This window comes from Ceratotherium simum, chromosome 33 (assembly GCF_057802395.1).
Source record: "Ceratotherium simum simum isolate JZ-2026a chromosome 33, ASM5780239v1, whole genome shotgun sequence".
Classification (NCBI taxonomy): domain Eukaryota; kingdom Metazoa; phylum Chordata; class Mammalia; order Perissodactyla; family Rhinocerotidae; genus Ceratotherium; species Ceratotherium simum.
Window position 1 is genome coordinate 28,578,690 of NC_141932.1, and position 21,482 is coordinate 28,600,171.

General features: G+C 54.6%; 1 protein-coding gene across 9 annotated transcripts in view; it reads left to right on the forward strand.

Annotated features, from left to right (window-relative positions):
* Positions 1-21,482, forward strand: part of PEPD (peptidase D) — a 118,045-nt gene that overhangs the window by 70,271 nt on the left and 26,292 nt on the right. For 6 of the 9 annotated variants that reach the window (XR_015549518.1, XR_015549519.1, XM_087421831.1 and 3 more), the window contains exon 10: positions 20,267-20,383. The exons of the other annotated variants lie outside the window; for them this stretch is intronic. Coding sequence is in view for 4 of the 6 variants with exons in the window: in XM_087421831.1 (XP_087277957.1) it covers positions 20,267-20,383 (117 nt within the window). In the remaining 2 variants the exon portion in view is untranslated. The remainder of the gene's footprint in view (positions 1-20,266; positions 20,384-21,482) is intronic. 9 annotated transcript variants of the gene reach the window in all.

The following is a 21,482-nucleotide window of genomic DNA, read 5'->3' on the forward strand; positions in this document are numbered from 1 at the left end:
GCAGACACCTGAGGAACCAGCTGCGGTGGTCATCTCCTGGCCGGATTCCTCTCACCTCGGGAGTCTTCTTTGCAGAGAGCCCCCAGGAGGCTAAAACCAATGGCCTGGGCCCCCTCATAGACCCAGCTGCTCTGGAAGGGTCGCTGGGCATTCCAGCCAGCCCACACAGGGGCAGCCTGCCCATGCCCCCCACCCCACTGCCCTTGTGCACAGCGGGGAGGAAGCCTTTGTGTGGACCCGCATTTGCCTGAGGTTTGGCCTCTCCAGGAGAGGATTTGCGGGGTCTGGTGCTGCTCCCCAGTCTTGGCAGAAGTTGTGGCCACCAACAGCTGGGACCCCTTGGTGCTCAGCCCAGGGGATATGGGGGCTGGGAGGTGCAGGACCAGGCACTGCCGGGGCACGCAGGAGGTGCATGTGAGACGTGCCAGGTTTTGAGATCCCCAGCCATGTCACGCTTTTCTGTCCTCGGGCTGTGACTCGTCTGGAGCAGCCCCTCAAACCTCCCCTCCAAGTCCCCTCCAAGAGCAGCCACTTTGGCATTGCCAGGGAGGACTGTGCCACGGGCCTGTCCTGGAGCACAGGTCCCTCTTTGCTGGAAAGGAGGGGTACTGCTTATTTCCTACATTCCTGTAGAAGAGCGGGGAGGGCCCACTCCTCTGTCCTGGGGTTGCCCTTAGTTGAGGCTCCACAGTTCTGCTCCGAGGAGAGCAGCCAGCGCGGGGGAACATCTTCCTCCAGGACAGCTGCCCTGCAGGGCCAGGCTGTTGGTGCAGGCAGGACCCTGCTGCCCCCACCTCCGTGCCCCAGGGGCGACTCCAGTTCTGGCCTGGCTGGCTGGATGGTGGAAGAGCTTACCGTCAGGCAAGGCTGGGGCATAGCAGGCCCTGGCCAGGACTGGGGAGCAGCACCAGACCCTGCAAACCCTCTCTGGGGGGGCCAGACCTCACGCAGAGGTCTTGGCCTGGCATGTCATAGGCGAAAGGGCCAGTGGGCCCCTTTGAGCCGCCTCTTCTCTTGATGCTCTGCGGTCTCCATTTTCTGGCAACCACAAAGTCTGGCCCAAGAGAGGGAGCAGCCCAGCCGTGTTGGTCAGGGCTCTGATCTGGGGCAGCATCCTAAGATGGGCGTTGTTTCTCCTGCTGCCTGGGCACAGCGTGGGCCCTGGGAGAGCTAGGGTGCAGTGCACCTGCCTGTGGGACAGTTCTCCAGACCCAGGGAGCAGAGGGGTCTGTTCATTCTGTGCCCAGCTGAGTGTGCCAGAAACCCAGTGCCCCGGGGGCTGCCCTCTGAGGGCCCTCACTGGTTCCCAGACACTCCCTGAAGTCTTGTTGGTTGGTGACATCCTTGGAGCTTGTGCCTGGGCAGTGGGCCAGCCGGTGGGACATGGAGGGTTATTTCTAGCCATCCAGGATGATCACCCATTGCTTTAAAGTTCTTCTCTCTTCGTATTTCATGGTCAGGCCCTTCACTACATTGTTCTTCCTGCATTATTTTTCTCTGCCCTTTCGTCGGCTCTGCTGTGACGTGGTTGTTGTTGGGCAGAGCCTGGGTATCAGACCCCGTGTGTTATCGAGGGTTTGGAACCCAGCTCTCCCAGCAGTGAGGTTACACTACAGGAAGTGGCGAGGACCAACAAGAAAACAGGCCCCTCTCCGCACGGTCTGCGCACCTCCGGAAATCACTGTCCAAGTCGCTTCTGGTACCAGCACCCCTTCAGGTTCCCGCCTCCTGTTGCCGCCTGCTTCCCTGTCGTGGGTTGGATTTATTCCGATGGGCTCTGTGCACTTAGCAGTTGAGAAAGATATTTGTCATTTTGCTATATAACATCAAACACACCATGACCTAAACAATTGTGACAAGAGAGAGTTCAACCACAGTCTAAAATTTCCCCATTATTTATGACGCCTAGAGGTCCGGTGCCTGCAGTACCTCCTTAATCCAGTCTCGATCTAGAGCCCTGTCTCCCAGGCCTGCCTGTGTGTCTCTAATGGCTGTTAATAACAGCTCCTCCGGGCGCCCTGTTTGCTGATGGAAAATCCATCTGAAGCTTTTGCATCTCGTGTGGCTGTTAAGAATTGACGTTTCTATATTGATGTAACTGGTTCCTGCCAAATACTTGGGGACAAATAAAAGTGGCTGAACTTGGAGACAAGCAGAGAACCATTTGTTCGTGGAATTGCTGGCCAATTGATGTTATACTTAAACAAGCTATCATTTAAAAGAATCTTGCAAGGAAAAAAAGGGACTGTCTTGAGAAGTTACTGTTCAGAGTGACTATGCTGGAAATGGGTGACACAGCCGTTCTGAGAGTCGGAGTCGAGAGGGATCCCATCTCCAGCCTCCCGGGTGACATCCTTGGAGAGCCCCAGCCTGCTTCGCTTTCCCTGTCAGCTGTGGCTGCCCGCTCAGGCCTTGCTGCTGCTCTGCTCACATGCCCTGCCTTGCTCTGCCTCTGGATTTCCGGCTTGCTCTGCCCTCTGCTGCAGATGCCCTCCTCCAGGAAGTCTTCCTGTGAGTCCCATCCCTTTGGCTGTGCTCTCCCAGCACATGGCTTCTGGCTCGTCCAACTTCACCCTGTCACAGTTAATCAGGTGAGATGTGTCTCTGTGGAACGAGAACCTGGGTCTGCCTTGCTTGTCCTGTGATCACAGCACTTCACCATGGGCACATAGTAGGTGTGCAATGGGGTTGCCGATGGACCTTATGGATGAGCCCCAGGGGAGCTGGTGTGATGGATCCCTCCTGACAGCTTCTCTTCCTGGGCCCCCCTGGGACTGAGGGGTGGAGGTGGGTGGGTGCTCCCAGGAACACTGGCCCAGTTCTGGCCTATTGCCTGCGGAGTAATTACTTTAGACCAGCAACAAGTGTGGAAGATCGAGGAGGCAATATCATTGATTTTCCCATAAAAGTGCATTTTGTAGTAAGTGAGAGAAGCTTCCTGGCAATACCTCACCCATCTTTGCTGACAGGCCCTGTGCCCCTATGGGAAGAGTGGAGAGGGTATCTTGGGTGACTTAATTGGTGGCGGCCATTGAGCCTCCCTGGTGGGCACTCGGCTGCTGGCCCACAGCGGGGGCAGGTGTCTCCTCAGCCTTGGGAGGACTGGAGCCCTCGGCTATGCCCCACTCGGCCAGGCAGGAGCTCCCTGTCCTGGGCCAGTGGGAAACACTGAAGAAGGCTCGCGCTAGCCTCTAGGTGAGGCTCTGGGGAGCCCCCCCCCGGGAAGGCTGCGCACCCGAGCCCCTCCCCTTGCCTGCTCCTCTCCGCCAGAAGCAGCACCTGAAACCAGGCTGGGGGCCAGGAAGTCAGGGAGCTCTGGGCCGGTTAAACCTCAGGCTTTTCCTCTCCTCTCCCAGCTCCAACTTGCCTTTCTTCCTCCTCACTGCTTCTGGAGCAGCCTCTTCCTGTGCACCTGCCCCTGCTCCGAGGTTGTTGAGGGAATACAGGGACGTAAAACCCGCGGACACGGAGGGCCACTGTCTTCATTCTGCTGCACCACTTTATATAAGGGACTTGAGCGTCTGTGGATTTTGGTATCCGACGGGGTTCCTGGAACCAGTTCCCCCGGATACTGAAGGGTGACTGTGTTTAGTGTCGGGTACTAGGCAGGCAGAGGACCTGCCGAGAGCCTGGAAGGGACACTGATGTGCAAACCAGCCTCAGACTAGGACAAACACTTCAGTGGGGGCTGGTGTAGGAGGCCAGGCGGGGGACACCATGGGAACAAGGTGTGAGGGGCCCAAGGCAGTCCTCTGCCTGCAGCCCTTGGAGGCTCTGACCCCCAGGGTGCTGCTGTGAGAGAGAGTGGAGGGTCAGAGGATCAGGTCATAGGATGTGACAGCATCCAGTCCAAGTACGCTCCTCGTTCCCATTTCACAGGTGAGGGAACTGAGGCCAGAGAGGCATACTCAGCATACCACCTGGGCAAGCCCTGCCTGGGACTGAACAAGGGGGTGGGTTCTGGGGGGCCTTTGTCCCCCTGTCAGACCTGGGCCCCAATGGTTCTTTGTTCTGTGCTGTGCCCAGGTGAGGGCTTGGTGCCCCCACATCCTGACCACCTGTCCACTCAGAGGGGCCTCGGCAGCTGGAAGTGACAGGGAGGTGACCTGGTGAGTCACCCGCCCTGGGCCTTGGAGCCTCAGCTTGGCTTCCAGATCCTGTTTTCCATCACATTAATTGCATTTATTATTCATAAACTTCTAAAACTGGCTTTTGGGGCCTTAATTTTCCAAGCCCCCCGGGCTGTCACAGCTGAGGCTCCTCTGTGTCGGGCTGGCTAGGGCTCCCCTGTGGCTTTGCTTCAGGATTAGATGCTGGCTCAGCCAACGGCCGTTTGAGTTTGGAAATGAAAACAAAGGATACCCCGCTTGGTTGCTTTCCAGCAGCCTCAGGAGGCGGGGCCTTGTCTCTCCTCTGCCTGGAAGAGCTGAGTGGACTGGGGAGCTGTGGCCTCCACCGCCCGCACTTGGCCACCCCCAGTGCCTGGGGCTCTCTGCTGCCTTCTTTGTCCGACCTCGCCCCTCAGCATCTGGTCTTTCCCGTCCCTCGTGCTGCAGCGGGCCTGTGCCCTGGGGTTCCTTTCCTGTGGAAGCTAGTGTCTGTCTCGGCTCCTTCACCCCAGGCTATCCTCAGGTGCCCGTAACTGTCCCGTGTTTGTGTGGCCCCCGACTGCCCCGTCTCAGTCCTTCACTCAAGCGGGGAGAGCAGGCCTGAGGAGGCCGGAGGAGGACTGGACCTCAGGTGTTGCTCGCTGGACCTCCTCCTCTCTGCCTGGCTCCTTCGTGACCCTGTTCCTGAGGCCCAGCAACCACTCAAAGGGCGTGACCCTTCTCAGCCACTTCTGGACGCCCCCAGCCAGCAGCTTTCTCCCCTCGTTGAAGGGATGTGTGTTTTTCACTCCCCTGCCTCGTCCCTGATCAGGGTTCCATTTCTGCGGAGGTCTCTACTTGTAGAAGGACAGTCACCTCTGGGGGGTGTCAGAGCCCACCTACAGCTCTCCATTTCTCAGAAACACGTGTTCCCGCCCTTGGGCCCAAGGAAGGCCCAGTGGGCTGTCGTCCCACAGGAGAGGTCTGACTTTAGGAGAAGGCTGTTTCTGCCTGCTCTGCTGGTGGTGGCTGAGGGAGGCCGGAGGCCCAGGCGGCTCCCAGGCCTGGTGAGCTCTGAGGCCTCACGCTCGGGTTCAAGCCTCTCTTTGTAAAGGGATGTGCTTGAAAGGTTCTTCCTGCCAGAGAAAAAATAACAAACATAAAAAACAGGCGCTGGAACAGTCACTGGAAGATGACTGGCAGCGTCCCCCAAAGCTGAGCGTTAGTTCCACTCTGCACACAGCAGACACACCAGAGACCCGTGCGAGAACGTGCTGTGCATGGACTGGGGTACTCGAAACTGAGGGGCCCAAGGCCCACCCATGGAGATGGATAAGCTGTGGTGTGTTCACGTGACGGGTACCGTCGAGCAGGGAGAACCAGCAGATCATTGCTGCACAGAGAGTGCTGGCGGATGGCTCTCATGGGGGCAGTGTCGAGCGAAAGAGGCCCACCGAAGAGGACGCGCTCAGTCCTTGTGCTTATGTGAAGTTCTGCAACAGCAAAACTTTGTGATGGAGGAGCGGAGCGCAGGGGAAGGGCGGTGATGGCGCCTACCGGGGAACTGGAAATGTTCTGGATCTGGATCTAGGACGTATGCTTGTGAGAGTTGATCAATCTGGACGCCTAAGATGTGTGCCTGTTACTGTATGTATGTTACATTCCAATAAATAGGTGTACCAACCGAACAAACAAACCAACCCTCTAAAAAAGGGCTGCTGCCGCAACAGTCTGGGAGGAAGGGCTGCTGCCTGTCTCGTGTCCTGAGTGGTCCTCGCATCTTCCACATTTATAGGCCTCAGCAGCTGCTGGCTGACGTGGAAAGTGGCCACGTGTGTGCTTTCAGAATTGTTCTGTTGGCCGGTCAAAGAAAGGAAATGAAACTTAAATGCAATTTAGGGAAGTACCACCCAGGCTGTCTGTTAAGGCCAGGACCTGAATATTGAGTCGATTAGAAGCAATTATAAAAGGGACAGCATTTCTTAATGTTTCTCATTTGACAGGAAGGTTTTTAAATATGGGGCATTAGTTAATAAAAAGTCCCCAGAAGCCTATTGTAATATATTACCTAATTCCTAACAGTAGGTAGCCAATGAAATAGGTAAAAAGGAAATGTAAAATTAATATATAGTTATTATTAAAATTGCCTTATAAATTAGTTAAGGCCCCTGGAGGTACAAAGTGGGCCTCATTATTCTAAGACAGTCTCAAGGGCCTTGGTGTGCCCTGCGTGTGTGTGGAGTGGGAACGCCCCCTTAGCAGGGAGGGCCGAGCTCTGGCTTCTAGTTTAAGGATGAACACCTGCTCTTGCTGAAAGAGGCAGGAACTGGCAGCCAGACTACAGAAATTGCATGAAGAAACCTCTTCGTAGTTACTGAATTTTCTGGGGAGGCTGGCACTTGGGCACATCATCAAGCTTGTTCTGTGCCCGAGGCGAGGAAGGCCAGGAAAGATGGCCCAATTGACGTGGGCTGGAATTGGTTGGGGGCCACATGCAAGTGTTTGCGTAGCTCCTAGGACCCCAGGGACCACTGGTTGTCCCAGAACTGGCGGGGTGGAAACAATTCCCTTAAAGTGTTTTCCCCCCAAACACCCCATTGGAGGCAGAGGGGGTTGGCCTGTCGCCACGTGCCCAGCCACAGCTACAGGCTGGGACAGCTGAGGGGACCGAGGTGCCTCTGGAACACGTGTGCATGTGACTTGTGCAGTGTCAGGGCCACATCTCCAGGCGGCACGTGCAGGGAGCCCCAACTTCCCACCTTTGCTATGCAGCAGTGCCTTTCCCTGGGGGATTTAGAAGCTGTGAATGGAAATCCATTCAGATCCGAGCTGTTTGCGGAATCCCAGTTTTCTGCCCAGGGGTGTTTGGGGCATGTCAAGTTTTATGCATTCTAGGTAATTTGCCCCGAACTTGCCAGATCTGTTCACAGTGGCAGGCTAGCTTCCACGGAACAGCACAGTCCCCTAGGCAGAGAAGCTTCTTTCTGCTCCGAGGGGAGATAGAAAGCTAGAGTTTTCCCAGCGACAGCACCAGAGGCAAATTCAGCCCTTTGGAGCTGCACATTCTGCCCGTCTCTTGCCCCCTCCACTGTGGCGGTATCCCAAGCTGTCCGTCTCTCCCTGGGGCGTGGGTGGTCCCCGGAGGGCAGTGCATGGCATAGGCAGCCAGAGGAAGCAGGCGGAGCTGTTTTCTGGGCTCTGACATCCCCCACTCACACTGCAGGAGGGAGACCTCCTCGGGCAGAGAGAGGTTTTGCCACCGAGTCTGATTCCAGAGAAGAAAGATAAGTGGGCTTTTGAAGCATTGCTGAGCAGACGTTCTTGTGGCCTGGATTCTTCACATCCCATACCAAAGAGCCTTGCCTGCAGAGTTTGTTTCTGAATTGTGATCCCTCAAGCCAGGCTGAAGGTTTCTCAAGGTGTCCCTATGGGTGGCAGGCAGTGTGCACTCACGACCCCTTGTGGCAGCTTCGTGGAGTCATCCTGGATCGTGGCTGTGGGGTTGTGTCCACAGCCCCTGGTGTGGGCCAGTGGGGCCAGGCTGGGGCCGGGGGAGCTGGTCTTTAACAGGTAGGCTTCATTTCTCCCAAAAATATTTTCCAAATGAAAACAGCTTTCTCTGGTAAAAAGATATTACGTATGCCGGTAGGAAAGTCAGTCGGTACAGAGCATTATAGACAAGATATGAAAAACCCTGTGATGCAGAGGTTCCCTCACCCCATTGCTTTAGCAGACGTGCTTCTGGATCTCTCCAGGGGCACAGACAGACTTTGGTCTGTGGAGTTCATTCCTCCTCCTGTGCATAGTGGAAATCTCCTCCCGTTAGTGATCCGGGGCACGCTGCTCCTGTGGGCTCCGCCGGAGCCCGCTCAACCCGTCCTCCAGGGACAGCTGGTGGTCTCCGACTTTCCAGTAGGAACAGTACTGTGACGGTCAACCTTATCTCTCCACCTCTCACTGTGTAGCTGGTGAATCTCTTTGGGGTCAATTCCTACAAATGGGATTGCCGGGGGAAGTGTTGGGGCTCAGAGCCGCCTGCCCTGCAGGAGTCGTTCTCCTTGCAGCTGGGGACGGCGGTAATTCCGGGGAGCACAGACCGCATGCTTCTGGGGCATTTTCTCAATCCCATGAGGTGGGGATGACATCCTCTCCACTTTATAGGACACAGAGCCAGGAGGGCTGCAAGGAGCTGGCCCAAGATCCCACAGCGGACAGATGGGTCTTGGGGGAGTCAGGTGACCTCTCTCCAGAAACTGCTGTCAGCCACCGAGTGGACACACACACACACACACACACGTGAGTGCCTGTGCGCCCACTTGGGCCTCAAAGTTAATTGTATTGTTTTTGTTTTTTTTTTGTAAGGAATACCAGCCCTGAGCTAACATCCAATGCCAATCCTCCTCATTTTGCTGAGGAAGACTGGCCCTGGGCTAACATCCGTGCCCATCTTCCTCTACTTTATATGGGACGCCGCCACAGCATGGCTTGACAAGCGGTATATTGGTGTGCGCCCAGGATCCAAACCTGTGAACCCCAGGCCGCCGCAGCGGAGCGCGCACACTTAACCGCTGTGCCACTGGGCCGACCCCTGTATTGTTTTTATTATTATTAACCTTTGCCAACCTGATAAGGGAAAAGTAACATCCGCCTTTATTTGCACTTCTTGGATCACTGGCGAGGTTAAACTTCTCTCGCATGTGTTTCTCTGGCATTTTTGTTTTGTGGCTTTTCTGTCCTTGGCCCCATTTGCTCTTGGGACACTTGTGGCTTACTCACTGATCGACGGAGCACTTTATAATAGGCTCTTCCTGTCACTGTTCTGTTTGTCAAAATATTTTTCCCAATTTAATACACAAAAATTTTAAATATAGTCAGGTTGATCCTTTCCTGTATAGTGTATGCCTTTTGCACAATTACGTAGGCTTTTTCTGCTACCTCAGTACAAGTCACCTGTGTGCAGATGTTTTCTTCTATCGTTATGATTTTCTTTTAAAAAATATTTTCTGTGTAATTCTGAAATATTTCAACACTGGTATGTATAGTAAAATGTATCCATCTATCCATGTGGTTTTATTTTTTGTATGTAACTCTTTCATCTATCTAAAATGCGTTTAAGAGTAATGAGTAAGCAAGAGTTCTGGCTTTTTTGCCCCCATGAAATGGCTAGTCAACCCACTGTCTTTGGAATAATGTCTTTGCCCCACTGACTTAAAATTCCACCTTTACCGTATTCCAAATTCCCGTGTGTGTTATCAGCATAGGATAGCCTTTGCTGCAGTAACAGCCAAAACCCAAATCTCAGTGTTCATTCAGCATAGTGGAAGTTTATTTTTCGCTCATGTTGCAGTCTGGAGCAGGCCCCATAGCTCTCCTCCAACAGTGTCAGGGCTGCTTCCATTGCCTGCCTCTGTCCCCTTTGAGAGAGGAGGGAAAGCACAGAGGACTCACGTCCACCCTTAAAAGCCTTGCCTGGAAGCTGCGCACGTCACTTCCGCTCTTGCTCCCATTGGTGAGTCAGTCACGTGGTTCCAGGAGAAACATGCCCAGAAAGGAAGTGGAGTGGTGAGCACGCAGCCAGGTCTGCACCCAGGGCTCCTCCTAGAAGGATGGAGTTAAGGCTGTGTGCATGTGTGCGTGCATGTGTGTGTATATGCATGCATGTGTGCGTGTTCTGTTGTGATCATTAGACCTGTTCAGGCTGACCATCCTGCCATTGTTACCCTTTCCTCAGATGTTACTGAGGACCTACTGTGTGCTCATCACTGTGCCCAGCCTTGGTACAGGGTCACTTGGGCCTGCCTCCAGGAGTTCCCTTGGAAAGTGGTGGGGACAAAGGGCAGGTGCTGTGGCACAGCCATGTGCAGGAGTAAAAGCCATGGGGGCGGGGGGGTGTGAGAGAGAGGAGGAGGGTGCTCACCTGTGAAGGGCTCTTGATGGTGAGAGGAGGGAGAGGCCGCTCAGAACCCCCTCCAGCCACCACCTCCTGGGTGGGCAGGTAGGCTGTGAGGGGACCTGGTTAAAGGCTAGCAGGGCAGCCAGGGGGACTGGGGGGAGCAATGAGGAGGGGCTGCAGTAACCCTGGAGAGAGGGGGCCTGACGGGGTGCTGGCAGTGGGTGGGCTTGGGGTGGTGTTGGGGATGGAGCCTGGAAGGGAGAGCTCAGGCACTGGGCAGTATGTGGACGCCCAGGCTCCCTGCGGTGGCCAGCGTGGCAGATGGGAAGCACACCTTCATAGTGCCCCCTCTTCTGCATCCTCCAAGCTCTCATCACGTTTTGTGAGCCTTCTGAATTTGGGCGGGTGATTCGGTTGCTTGTGCAGGTCGCTCTGGTGAGATGCTCGGCAGTGCGTGCAGGGAGGAGAGTGGAGAGGTCAAGGGCCTTCTCTGCCTCGGGGCTGGACAGGAGAAGGGGAGACCCTGACCCTCCTCACCTAACCGGCACTTCCACCTTGGAGCATGACTCTCACAGGCTAGGAGCCAGGAGCGTGCTTCCCGACCTGGCAGTGCACCGTAGTCAGATCGCCGTCTGCCAGGACGAGGGCAGGGTTCCTACAGGTCCCTTTGCTGCTCTGCAGCTCTCTGCAGTGGGGTTTCACATCTGGAGGAGTTCCTGCTAGCTGTCTGCTGGCTTAGGTTAGCAGTGTTAGTACCATAAAGGAAGAATATGTAGGGCCAGCCCGGTGGCTTAGCGGTTAAGTGCGTGCGCTCCACTGCTGGCGGCCTGGGTTCGGATCCCGGGCGCGCACCGATGCACCGCCTCTCTGGCCATGCTGATGCCGCGTCCCACATACAGCAACTAGAAGGATGTGCAGCTATGACATACAACTATCTACTGGGGCTTTGGGGGAAAAAAAACGAAGGAGGATTGGCAATAGACGTTAGCTCAGAGCCGGTCTTCCTCAGCAAAAAGAGGAGGATTAGCATGGATGTTAGCTCAGGGCTGATCTTCCTCACAAAAAAAAAAAAAAAGAAAGAATATGTAACTTTGCATCAATAGGCAAAGAATAATTAAAATATAATTAAAAGCATGAATTCTTCTAATTATTGGCTTAATATAATGTGTATTTAAAAACAAGACATCTGTTAAGGCTTTCTTTTGGATCTATCCAGAAGCCAAGAGAGGGTAGCATTTTAATTAAAAATGGATTATTTCAAAAACCACTTAATCACCCAGTCATCATAGGAGTTAGACTTTGTTAATTAGCCATTGATAAATAGGTTTAAGTTACCAAAAATTTTAATTCATGGGTGTTGGAGGATTATTTTTAGGAACCTGCCCTGCATCTCTGGGCTGTTGGTAGGAGAATGGTTCAGGGCCCATGAGTTAGTTCTTCAATCGCCTCTCCCATCCTCTGTGGACCCAGAGTGGACATCCGGCAGCAGGCTGGGGGCAGAAGGGGAGCACCTGCAGCTGTCCCACCTCTCGGGTGCTGAGGCCGTGGAAGGTGGCATCGCTCCCTGAGTGTGTCCTCACCGTGCTGAACTTCGGCTGAGGCCCACTGCTGAGTGCGCGCGGGAGCGCAGATGCTACCTCCACGTGTTGCAGGCCAAGCCCCTGCCCTGTGGCTCCCCCACCCCAGCCCCATACTTGGAGAGTGTCCCCGCCAGCAGCGCCTCCTTTTTTCAGGGCTGATCTTTCTATAGGGGCAGCGTGAGTGCAACCCCCGTTTATCATCTTAAGTGGATAAAGACTTTCAGAGTGATAAATAGCACTCCTGTGGTTCCTTCAGCCGAGTGTGACTAAAAACGTTTAGAGTAGTGAGCGGCGATGGGAAGGCTCATTAGAAGAGGGGTCTTCGGCAGCTCGCACTAAACAGCCGATATGCTGCACGCCGGGTGGAAAGGGCCGTTTCCACCAAGGGCCTGCCCGCCTTGGCCCTGCTGGACCGTGGCTGGGCCTCCCTCCACAGCCGGTTTGGCTTCGATCTGGGCTTTGTGGCTCCTGGGCACTTGGGAGAACCTTCTCAAAGAGGAGGCATCGTCGTGTCATGGGTACCTGGGGTAGTGCTCACCTGGTGGCCGGGAATCCTGGCTACAGTGACACGGCTTCCCTGGGTCCCTCCAGCCTAGAGATGGCCCCAGCCTCCTGCTGCACACCGACCGCCCGGGTGACCAGTTCCCTGTATCTAGTCCTGTGCCTAGAATAGCTAGAGGGGATTGTGTGTGCGCTGGGCCTGGCCGGGGCAGTGCCTGCTGCTTCTCCCGTCTCCCCTTGAGAGCCTTGAGTGGAGGACCATTTAGGGCGACTGTGGACACGAGACCCAGGAGATGAAGCAGAGTCATCTGGGGCCCCGCTTCATGCAGTCCACCGATCAAGAAAAGGAGGGCCATAGGGCCGATGGGGAGAAAGGCCACTGTAGAAAGGCATTGATCTAAAATGGTGCTTTGCAGAGAAAGTTATATCCGAAACAACACATTTGTGAAATACTTTAAGATTGTAAGGCTGAGAAAAGAATCTGATGTTTGGAAATAAAGTAGCGCTGGGCTCTGTAGAAACAAAACAAAATACCCTGGAGGGATTCAGAAGGCAAAGCCCTTTTGTTCTCTAGAAGAGTTGCGTGGGGTGTCTGGGGGTCCTGTCCTGACTGCTGCAGGTGGGACCCGGGGCCCTTGTCTCCTGCAGGGTTGTTATGAGGAAGCACCCTGTTTGGTGGTGGACTCTGGGTTGTGTTTCTTCCACTGGGGGTGGGAGAGGAGTCTGTGGAGTGGGGAGAGTCGTGGCTGGTAGTGCCTCCAAGGACACCCCGGGTGGGGTGGGGGCCACCGGGCACCCACGGTGCTGTACGACGGTGGTCCTGCGTGGGCACCCGAGAGAGACGGTCATTGCCTTGAGCAGGCTCTGTCTATGCCCTGACCTCATGATGAGCTATTAAATGAAGGAAGCGGAAACATTGCCCAGCAGAGCCCCAGCCAAGGTTCTGGGCGGAAGGAAAGCTCTTACTCGCCTGCACTTGGTAGCAGAGCCGAGCGTCATGGTAAGAGCTTGGCATCTGCTTGTGTAAGTCCCTCAGTGGCCAAGTTTGCTGGAGGTGGCTTTGTTCCCTAGATGCTAAGGCCAGAGGGGCCAGTTTGGCCTTTGTCCACAGAGTTGACACCGGCCAGTGTCCGAGGCTGCTGACCTGGGGCCAGGGGCGGGTGGGGGCGCAGATAGGAATCTGGGTGCTGTTTGAGTCCATCTCACTGGCTGTTTTCCAAAGACTAGCAGCTGCCATCTGGGGACAGGGAGCTTCCAGCCCAGTGTGCTCCCACCCAGACCTCAAACAGCCTTTTCCTCAGAGAAGCCTCAGAGCAGAATCTCAGCCTCAGTCGTTCACCTGCCAGGCTCAAGTCTGCCAAAGCCCATCCCACCGGGAGTGTTGTTTGCTTAATAGTTTCTTGACTTTTTTTCTTTCAATTTATTTTAAAAGAAAGCTTTATATTCCTGTCATGAGCGAAACCCAGTATAATTTGCCATAAATGGGAGGTAACACTTTAAAATAAATGCCTAGTACATAAAACACATTGCTCGGTGTACCCCATAATGTCATCTCCTGGACCGTTACCATGCTTTGGGAAATGCTAGCTCAAAGAAAAATGTCGTCATCGGCTCCCTGTAGACCAGCTTCCCTCCCCAGCACCTTCCACAAGGGAAGGTAGCTTCTCCACCTGTTCCTGGTCTTGCAGTGTGAGCCTCCCTGGATGATTCCTAGGGTGGCCTGGTGTATTTTTAAAGGGGGAATTTTCAGTTTGGGGCCAAAAAAGTTGTGACTGCTGACATCGTCAAGGACTAGTGAGAGTGGTCAGATGTGAGCAGGCGTTGATCCCAGATGAAGGCAGAGCACAGCTGGCAAATTTTGCCTGTGTTTACACAGCTCTTCCGGGGCCTTCCAAAGCTGGGCCTTCTCACTTGCTCTCGAGAGTGTCAGCCCCACTGGGGCCTGGATTCACAGATCTAGAAGTTTCCCCCTGAGCCATATGCTGCAGGCTCCAGGTTTTATCGTCCTGTGTGTTGTCACCACCCGGGCACCAGTCATGTCTTGCCCTCGTCTCCAGCTCCTGCCCCAGGTGTCTTGTGCTTCTTTTGGGCATACAGCAAAGAAGGTGCTAGAGGGGTCACAACAGGCCAGCTGCTTGCTCCATAGCTGAAGGTCAAAACCACTAGCTAGTGTCCTTCATATATAAACCCCTTATGGATCAATAAGAAAATGGTGAACATCCATTCTCTAAAAAAGAGACAGTCTATTCAGAAAGGAAGAAATGTAAGAAAATAAGCTTATAAGCATGTTCAAACTTGCCAGTTAATCAATGAAACAATGAAATACTTTTTTGATTTGCTACCAGGTTCACAGTCTAGTGGGCAAACAGGCCCCGTGGTGTCCTGCTTAGGACCCTGAAAATCCTTCTGAGCTTTCTGGGGTCCGTTGGACGGAACATGCCCTGAGACTCAAAAATGTGCATTATGTCAGTAATCCTAGGAATTTAGCCCAAAGACAGGAAAAAGGCATATGGCCTTGGGTGTCCATCGTAACACGGAGGTGGAAGCAACCTAGATATCAAACAGCGGGAAACTGGTTAAGTAAATTATAGGCCGTGGTGCTGCCCACGCCACCATGTACTTATTCAGTCACTCAACAGAAATGCACTGAAAACCTCTTGTGTGCCAGGCACTACTCTAGGCTCTGGAGATCCTACATTGAGCAAAGGAGATAAAACCCCAGCCTGATGGGAAACGAGAGAGGGTGGATGGGTGGATGGAGGGACGGATGGATAGATGGATGGATGGATAATATGTCGATGGTGGTGAGGGCTAAAGAGGAGGGAGTACTCTGTACCCAGGGGGCTCAGGACAGACATCCCTGAGAAGGAGACATTGGAGGAGAGACCTGAAGGAGAAAGAGCAAGCTGTGGGCCTCTGGGACAGACACTCCAGGCAGAGAGAACGGGGCTCGTCTGGTGGCCCTGAGAGGGGAGCTTGCCTGGCGGTCCCCAGCGTAGGAAGGAGACAGACTGAGAAGATGAGCGGAGATGGGGGATGAGAGGGAGGCAGGCTGCTCACGGGAAGCCAGGGTTGGTTTGAGCAGAGGAGTCCTGTGATCTTACTTAAGTTTAAAAGGACCTGTCTGTGGAGCACACGCTGTGGGGGACAAGGGCTGAAGCAGGGGGCCAGCTAGACCACTGTCACCATCGACCAGGCAAGAGAAGATGTTGCTCCCAGGGCCGAGCAGTGTTAGTGGGGAGAGGTTGTCAGATCCTGGACATAGTGACAGCACTAAAAATAAAAATAGTATAGACATGTATCTGTTGACAGGGAGAAACGTTCTTGCTTTAGCAAGACCCTTCTCTGGGACCTCCCGGCCCTCGTCCAGGACTGGGTGGGGCCGTTTGTCCTCGTGAACCCTTTTCAGCGCAATTGGGCCCTGTGCACAGGTATGAAGTGGAAGAAATTATAAGTCAATGAATACATTGATGCGAGTACCTGGAAAGACTGGCCTTATCGGCTAAAGCTGAACCTGCACAAAATCCTGTGATACAGCGTCTCCACTCCTGCTGTACGCTCGACAGAGATGCGTGCACACGTGCCCCAAAAGACCGTCCAAGAACGTCCACGGCGGCGCTGTTCCTGACGCTACAATCTGGAAACAACCGGGCTGTTCACCAAGAGAAGAATGGACAGTCCTCGCAGTCCACTCCCCCAGTGGAGCGTGGTGGGGCTTCACCAGCGTGATGCGGGGCAGTGGAGGGGGCCAGATTCAAGGAGCTCACATTGTTTGATTCCACTTACATAAAGTCCGAAAGTAGGCAAAACTAACCTGGGGTGTGGGAGTCAGGCTGCCCGCAGGAGGGAGACTGTGTGCTGGGTGCTCAGGGGCGCTTGAGGAGTCCTTAGGATTTCCATCCTTTTCTGTGTGTATGTCAGACTTCAGTCAAAAGATGACTTAAAAAAGAAAGCTTACAGTTAATTATTATTTTTAAGAATCTGTGTTTATGCATAAAAAATGCCTGGAAGAATGTTCAACAAAATATTTGATAGAGGTTGTCTCTGGGGGATAAGATTATGCGTGATTTTTTTTTCTTTGTGTAGAGAATTCCTAAAATCTCTTTCATTTGTGTGTATATCTTACATGTATATTACTTAAGTTTATTAGCAGTCTGATGCGGCCAGGGCTTTGACAGCTAAAGAAATATGGTGCTTTATCAGTATCTATACCAAGGAACTCAGAAACTCAGCCTAATCAAGCGTGTCAGGAATAAAGGGGAATATTTGTTAATTGCATGTTATGTTATGTCCTTGGTTATGCTTAATACAAGATAGGCAATTTAGAATTCCCAATTATCCAATTAAAATGCTAATTACCTCGTACCTTGATAAGGCCTCTCTTGGGGAGCGCGTGAGTGGCTTCGCTGGTGCTCCTCGCCGTCCTGCGTGACCACTGCCGGCTCTGCCGCCACCCTTGCCTTGGGTTGGTAGAGTCTCCTTCCGCGGCCTCCGCATCCCCGGGGGCCTCTCCCAGAGCACCAGCTCCTGCTCTCCACCAGCCCGCCCAGGGCTGTCCCAGGACAGCTGGCTCTGACCTGGGGTTGGATGGGGCCATTTGTCCTGGCAGACTGGTTTTCAGCTCGTTTTGGGCCCCGTGCACAGAAGCGAGGCCGCAGCCCTGGAAGCGGGGTGCAGCATCATCCACCAGCAGTATTGACGGAGCGCGAAGCCTTGCCCTGCTGGGACAGGTGCTGTTCCAGTCTCCCCACCACTGACAGATCAGAGGCTTTGGAGGCGTCGGGGTCGGAAAGCCTGCGTGGACTCCAGGCTCCAGCACGGATTCCCCGGGGTCCCTGACCACAGCACAGTACTGCTCTGAGCTGTAGTTTGCTCACCTGCCCAGTAGGAGAACTCTTCACCCCTGCCAAGGATTCATGTAAAGACTGAAGCTGCGGTAGTGTTTACATCAATCCTTGGCAGGGGTGAAGAGTTTTTCTTGTTAGCCGGGCCTGTGGGAGGTCCTGGGTGGGAAGGCCTGGTTGTCCCCACTCTGGACCAGACAGGATGGGGGCAGCGAGAGGGGGCGTGAGGAGACTCGGGGAGCACCAGGCAGAAGGAAGCGCTGATGGTGGAGACAGGCATTGTGGATGGCCTGTGTGTCCCTGGTGGTGCCGTGTTGGTGCAGGCTGTGCCGTGAAGCTGTGCTGTAAGCACTGGTTTTATTAATAATGCATTTTGGGGTTTAGTCCAAGGCTTTAAATCAGTCCCTTCTCGGGGACTGTGTGAATGCTACTTGCTCGTTTAAAACATGCTTGGAGCCTCAGTGGCTCCCTAGCTTTCTCTGTGTCTTTCCTCACCGGGAGGCCTGGGGAAGGAGAGGGACAGGGCAGCCCCCCGGTTCACCACTGAGACCTGCTGCCCACCCCTCAGAAGGCCCACAGAGAACTCGGTTACAGGAGCTGGGGCTCTCCTAGGAATTTGCGCAGAGCCCTGGGCAGGTGATGGAACCACCCGTGTGCAGCAGGGCTTGTGAGGGTAGGGTGGGGGCTCTCTTGCCAGGTGCGTCCTGGTGACCCCTGGTGACCCTGGAGAAACAGGTGGAGCAGCGTCCAGCCCTCTCCTGGGAGTTCAGAGTCACTGGGTGTGCGCTTCGGCTTGCACGTGAAAGACGCCCTCCTCCTGCCCGCTCCGCTGGGCTGGTGGAAACCCCTCCTCCGGGTGTGGCCCTGAGTCTCTAGCTGCTGCCTCCATTGGGAAAGTGGGAAACCCTTCGCCCGGCCCCGAGGTGACTCACAAGGCTCCTCTCTGTAGGACCGCGTTTTTCTTACTATCAAGAATTTTCCTTTAGTAGGTAGGGAGAGCTTCAAAAGGCATCTCACATTGATTACATAATTATGGTCATTTTTACGCAGAAAATAAAGTAGTAATTAATTAAGTAGAATGCATGTGAATTAAAAGTAACCTGGTGCTGCGACAGCTGCACAGAACACAGTCATTTGGCCCCAAACATCGCGAGACACTTTGCACTCCCTCTTCTTACACGCTGCTGAGGCCCTGGGACTCCCCGAGGAGGCGAGACTCCTGGGTCCGCCTGTGAGTGGGGCAGAGGCAGGGACCATGGGCCGAGACACCCTGTGTCGAGGGAAGACCCATGTGTGCACGTTTGTTCTGGAGATGCTGCGTATGTGTTGGCGTGCGTGTGGGGCTAGAGGACACCCATGGAGAACCTGGCCGCGCTGGAAATGCCGTGGATCTGCGTGGGTTCCGTTTGGTTTTAAAGGAGTAGCCAAGAGGCCTTTTGTCCAAGGCCGGCATCCTTTCCTGAGCCTGCAGAGAGCGGTCCCTGCTGTGTGCACTCCCTTCGAGGCCTCTGAACGACAACAATGGTGGTGGCTAACGTGTCTAGTACGTCGTGCTCAGTGTGTGCCAAGCACCGTTCCATGCACTTCATATGTGTTAAGTCACTTAAGTGGCACAACAGCCCTGTGGGAGGTACTATTGTCATCCCATTTTATGGATGAGAAAACTGACGCAGAGGGAGGCCATAGAGCTGGGAAGTGGCAGAGCTGGGATTTGGCTTAGCCCTCAGGGTTGAGTGGGGCCCGGGGCAAGGACTGCAGGACAGGGGCAGGTTGGGGAACCCACAGGTCCGAGGGAGTGGGGGGCAGTCATGAGGCACTTGCCCGAAGCTGCAGTAATGGGGTCTCTGGGCTGCTGCCCTGGCCGAAGAAGGCCCTGCGTTTAGCTTGGAACACCTCGGCCCTGCTCACCTTCATAATCGTGTGTCCTATCTGCCCACTCTCCTACCTCTGCTCAGCCTAGTGGCCTCCACTACCCTGTCCGTCTTCCCTTCCACGCTCTTGTTCCTGGCTCGGCCTCCTGGGCGTACATCGAGGCCCAGCCTGGCAGGGGGATGAGGTGGCCCATGCTGCCCACAGCCCTGCTGTGCTCCCTGGCTGGCCCCATCTGCCAGTGCTCACACTTGCGCTGATAGCTCGGCGACACTTGCTGCCCGGGGCAGCCCTTCTGCTATCTTGGGCAGCTAATGCATTTTGTAGGGCTGTGGCTATCTGCTCATCAGATGACAAACTTCAGAGGGCAGGAGCTGGGCCGTGTGCCCAGGAAGGCTCCATGAGCTGGATTTTCGGGCCCTAGAGGAGGCCCAGCAGTGCTGTCCCTGGAGACGCGGTTCCTGCAGATCTGGGCCTCGGAATCTGCTGTCCCTGCCCCATTAGTCATCTCTAGGCACTGACAAATGGGCCAGCCCCTCTGTCGCCGCAGTAACTCCATCCACCTCGTTATTCACAGCACAGACTCTCCCAGGTTACTTAAACGTTCTCATTTACGCCTGGATACAAAGCATTTTCTTCCCCTGTCTTGCTTGGGAGAAATTTATAGGTGAGGGTGTTAGAGGAATGGCTGTGTGGGGGAGAGCTTCAGGGACCGCAGGGCGGCAGGGTGTCTGCAAGGCTGGTGGCAGGGATGGCCCTGCCCTTCCCTCTGCTCATCAGGAAGCCTCTCCTGTTACGAAGGGAGGCGATGCAGCTGGCCATGTGCCTAGTCGGGGTACTCCCCCCCAATCCTCCGTCCAGGCAAGCAGGAGGGAGCAGGGCAGTTAGGGCCAGCAGGACCCCTGGCTGCACGTGGGAGTCACAGGACCTGAGAGCAGGCGGGGATGGCCTCTGGGGCCACCGACACTGCTGCCTGTCCTCCTGTCTGCTGTCCTCTCCTGGGTAGACGGTCACTTCTAGAAGTTTTGTTTTGGTTCTTCATAAAATCTGCCTGCTCTGTTTTCATACTGTACTTCTAGGTGTTAATGTCTCTATCTGAGGATTCTGTTATCAGAAGTCCTTAGGGGTCTCAGCCTGCTGCTTCCTGTGTCTGACAGCTCTTTGGACTATCTTTGACTGTGAGTTCATCTTCGATGCGTGTGGCGTGTGTATATACATCTGTATGTGTGTACATATATGTGTATATACGTGTGTACATATGTGCACATGTACACAGATCCCTGCTGGCCTGGGTTGAGGGTGTGGCCACCCAGTTTGGTTTGTGTCTGCTCCTGCTGGTCCTCCAGGTGTCACCAGTCAGGGAGAAGTTTTTTGTTAATTTCCTGGCTTGCGGGTTTGCAGACCATGCAGATAGTTCACAACCAAACCTGTTCCCTGTGGAGGACAGACCTGTGCTATGAATTCTGAGGAATGTTCTTTATTTTTTCCCAGAGCCCAGGCCAGCTTCCTGATTGCCCCCTTTGATGCTGGTGAATTTTCTTCAAGTTACCCTTCCACTGGGGGTGCGTCCCTGCCCAGGCCCCAGCTGTATGTGGACCAGGGCCTCAGGTATAGTCCCCTGTTTCTCGTGTGCCTGAGACCTCGTCACTGTCCCCACATGGCACTGAAAGCCGAGGCCTCCAGGTTCCCAAGACTGACAGCTCCCTCTTCTTTCTGGCCTCGCTTTCCCTCCCATCCTGCGAACTTGGCTCTCAGTCTTGGAGTGGGGAGGGTTTCCAGCTACATACTCTGCCATCGTCTCGTTGTGGCTCCAGAGGGGCTGGTGGGTAGCTTACAGCCAGATTTGGCTGCAGGCCGTGTCAGTCAGTGGTTAGGCCCCTCTGGGTAGGAGTCAGCTGCACCCTCCTCTGGCTCACTGTGCCCTATGTTCGTGAAGGTCTGGAGGGGTCTTTGTTAGGTGTCCTTCTGTTGCCACTTTGGTCTGTGAGCTGTCCCCTGGGAACCGGGTGGCTCTGCTGCTGCGGTCTGTCCTCGTGGGCTGAGCTGGCCAAGCTCTGACCCTCCGAGCTGTAGGGGATCCTCACGTCCAGCACGTGGCCCCAGTTTGGAACATTTCCTCCTCACCCCCGACCCCTTGAAAATCAGAGTATGTGGGACTGGCGTCTTCCGTGGTCCCTGAGCTGCCGCACTTGCCCCAGAACTTGGGTGCCTCTGTGTGTCCATAGCCCAGGTCTGAGGTCCCGGGAGGGGGGATCCCCTGAGGCATGTGAGCTGAAACCGGGGGCCCATCGTGTCCACCTGTTACTGCCACCAGAGCACCAGTTTGTCCTCACGTCATGTCAGAAAAGTTAATTTAGAACAAAATTAGATGCAGAAGTCCAGCCTGAGGAACTTCAACTCCTTCTAGGCTGGGGTGCGTCTCCAGTGGATGCCGCTTCCCCTCCTCTTTCCCCTTTCCCCTCTGCACGCGTGGTGTTGTCCGTGCGGCTGGCACAACCACCCTGGGCCGGGCCACAGTGTGCAGGTGACAGCGGAGTCAGCCATTCTCTAGTTCAGTGCTGCTGTGAGCTGGGCCTTTTACTCTAAAGTCCTTTTTCCTTAGACGAAGCCAGGGCGTGCAGCGAAGGCGTTTCTCCTGAGTAGATTGACACTACTGAGACTGGCTGAGGCAGGGAACCACCCACCCCGGTTCCTAGGCTGCTGTGGA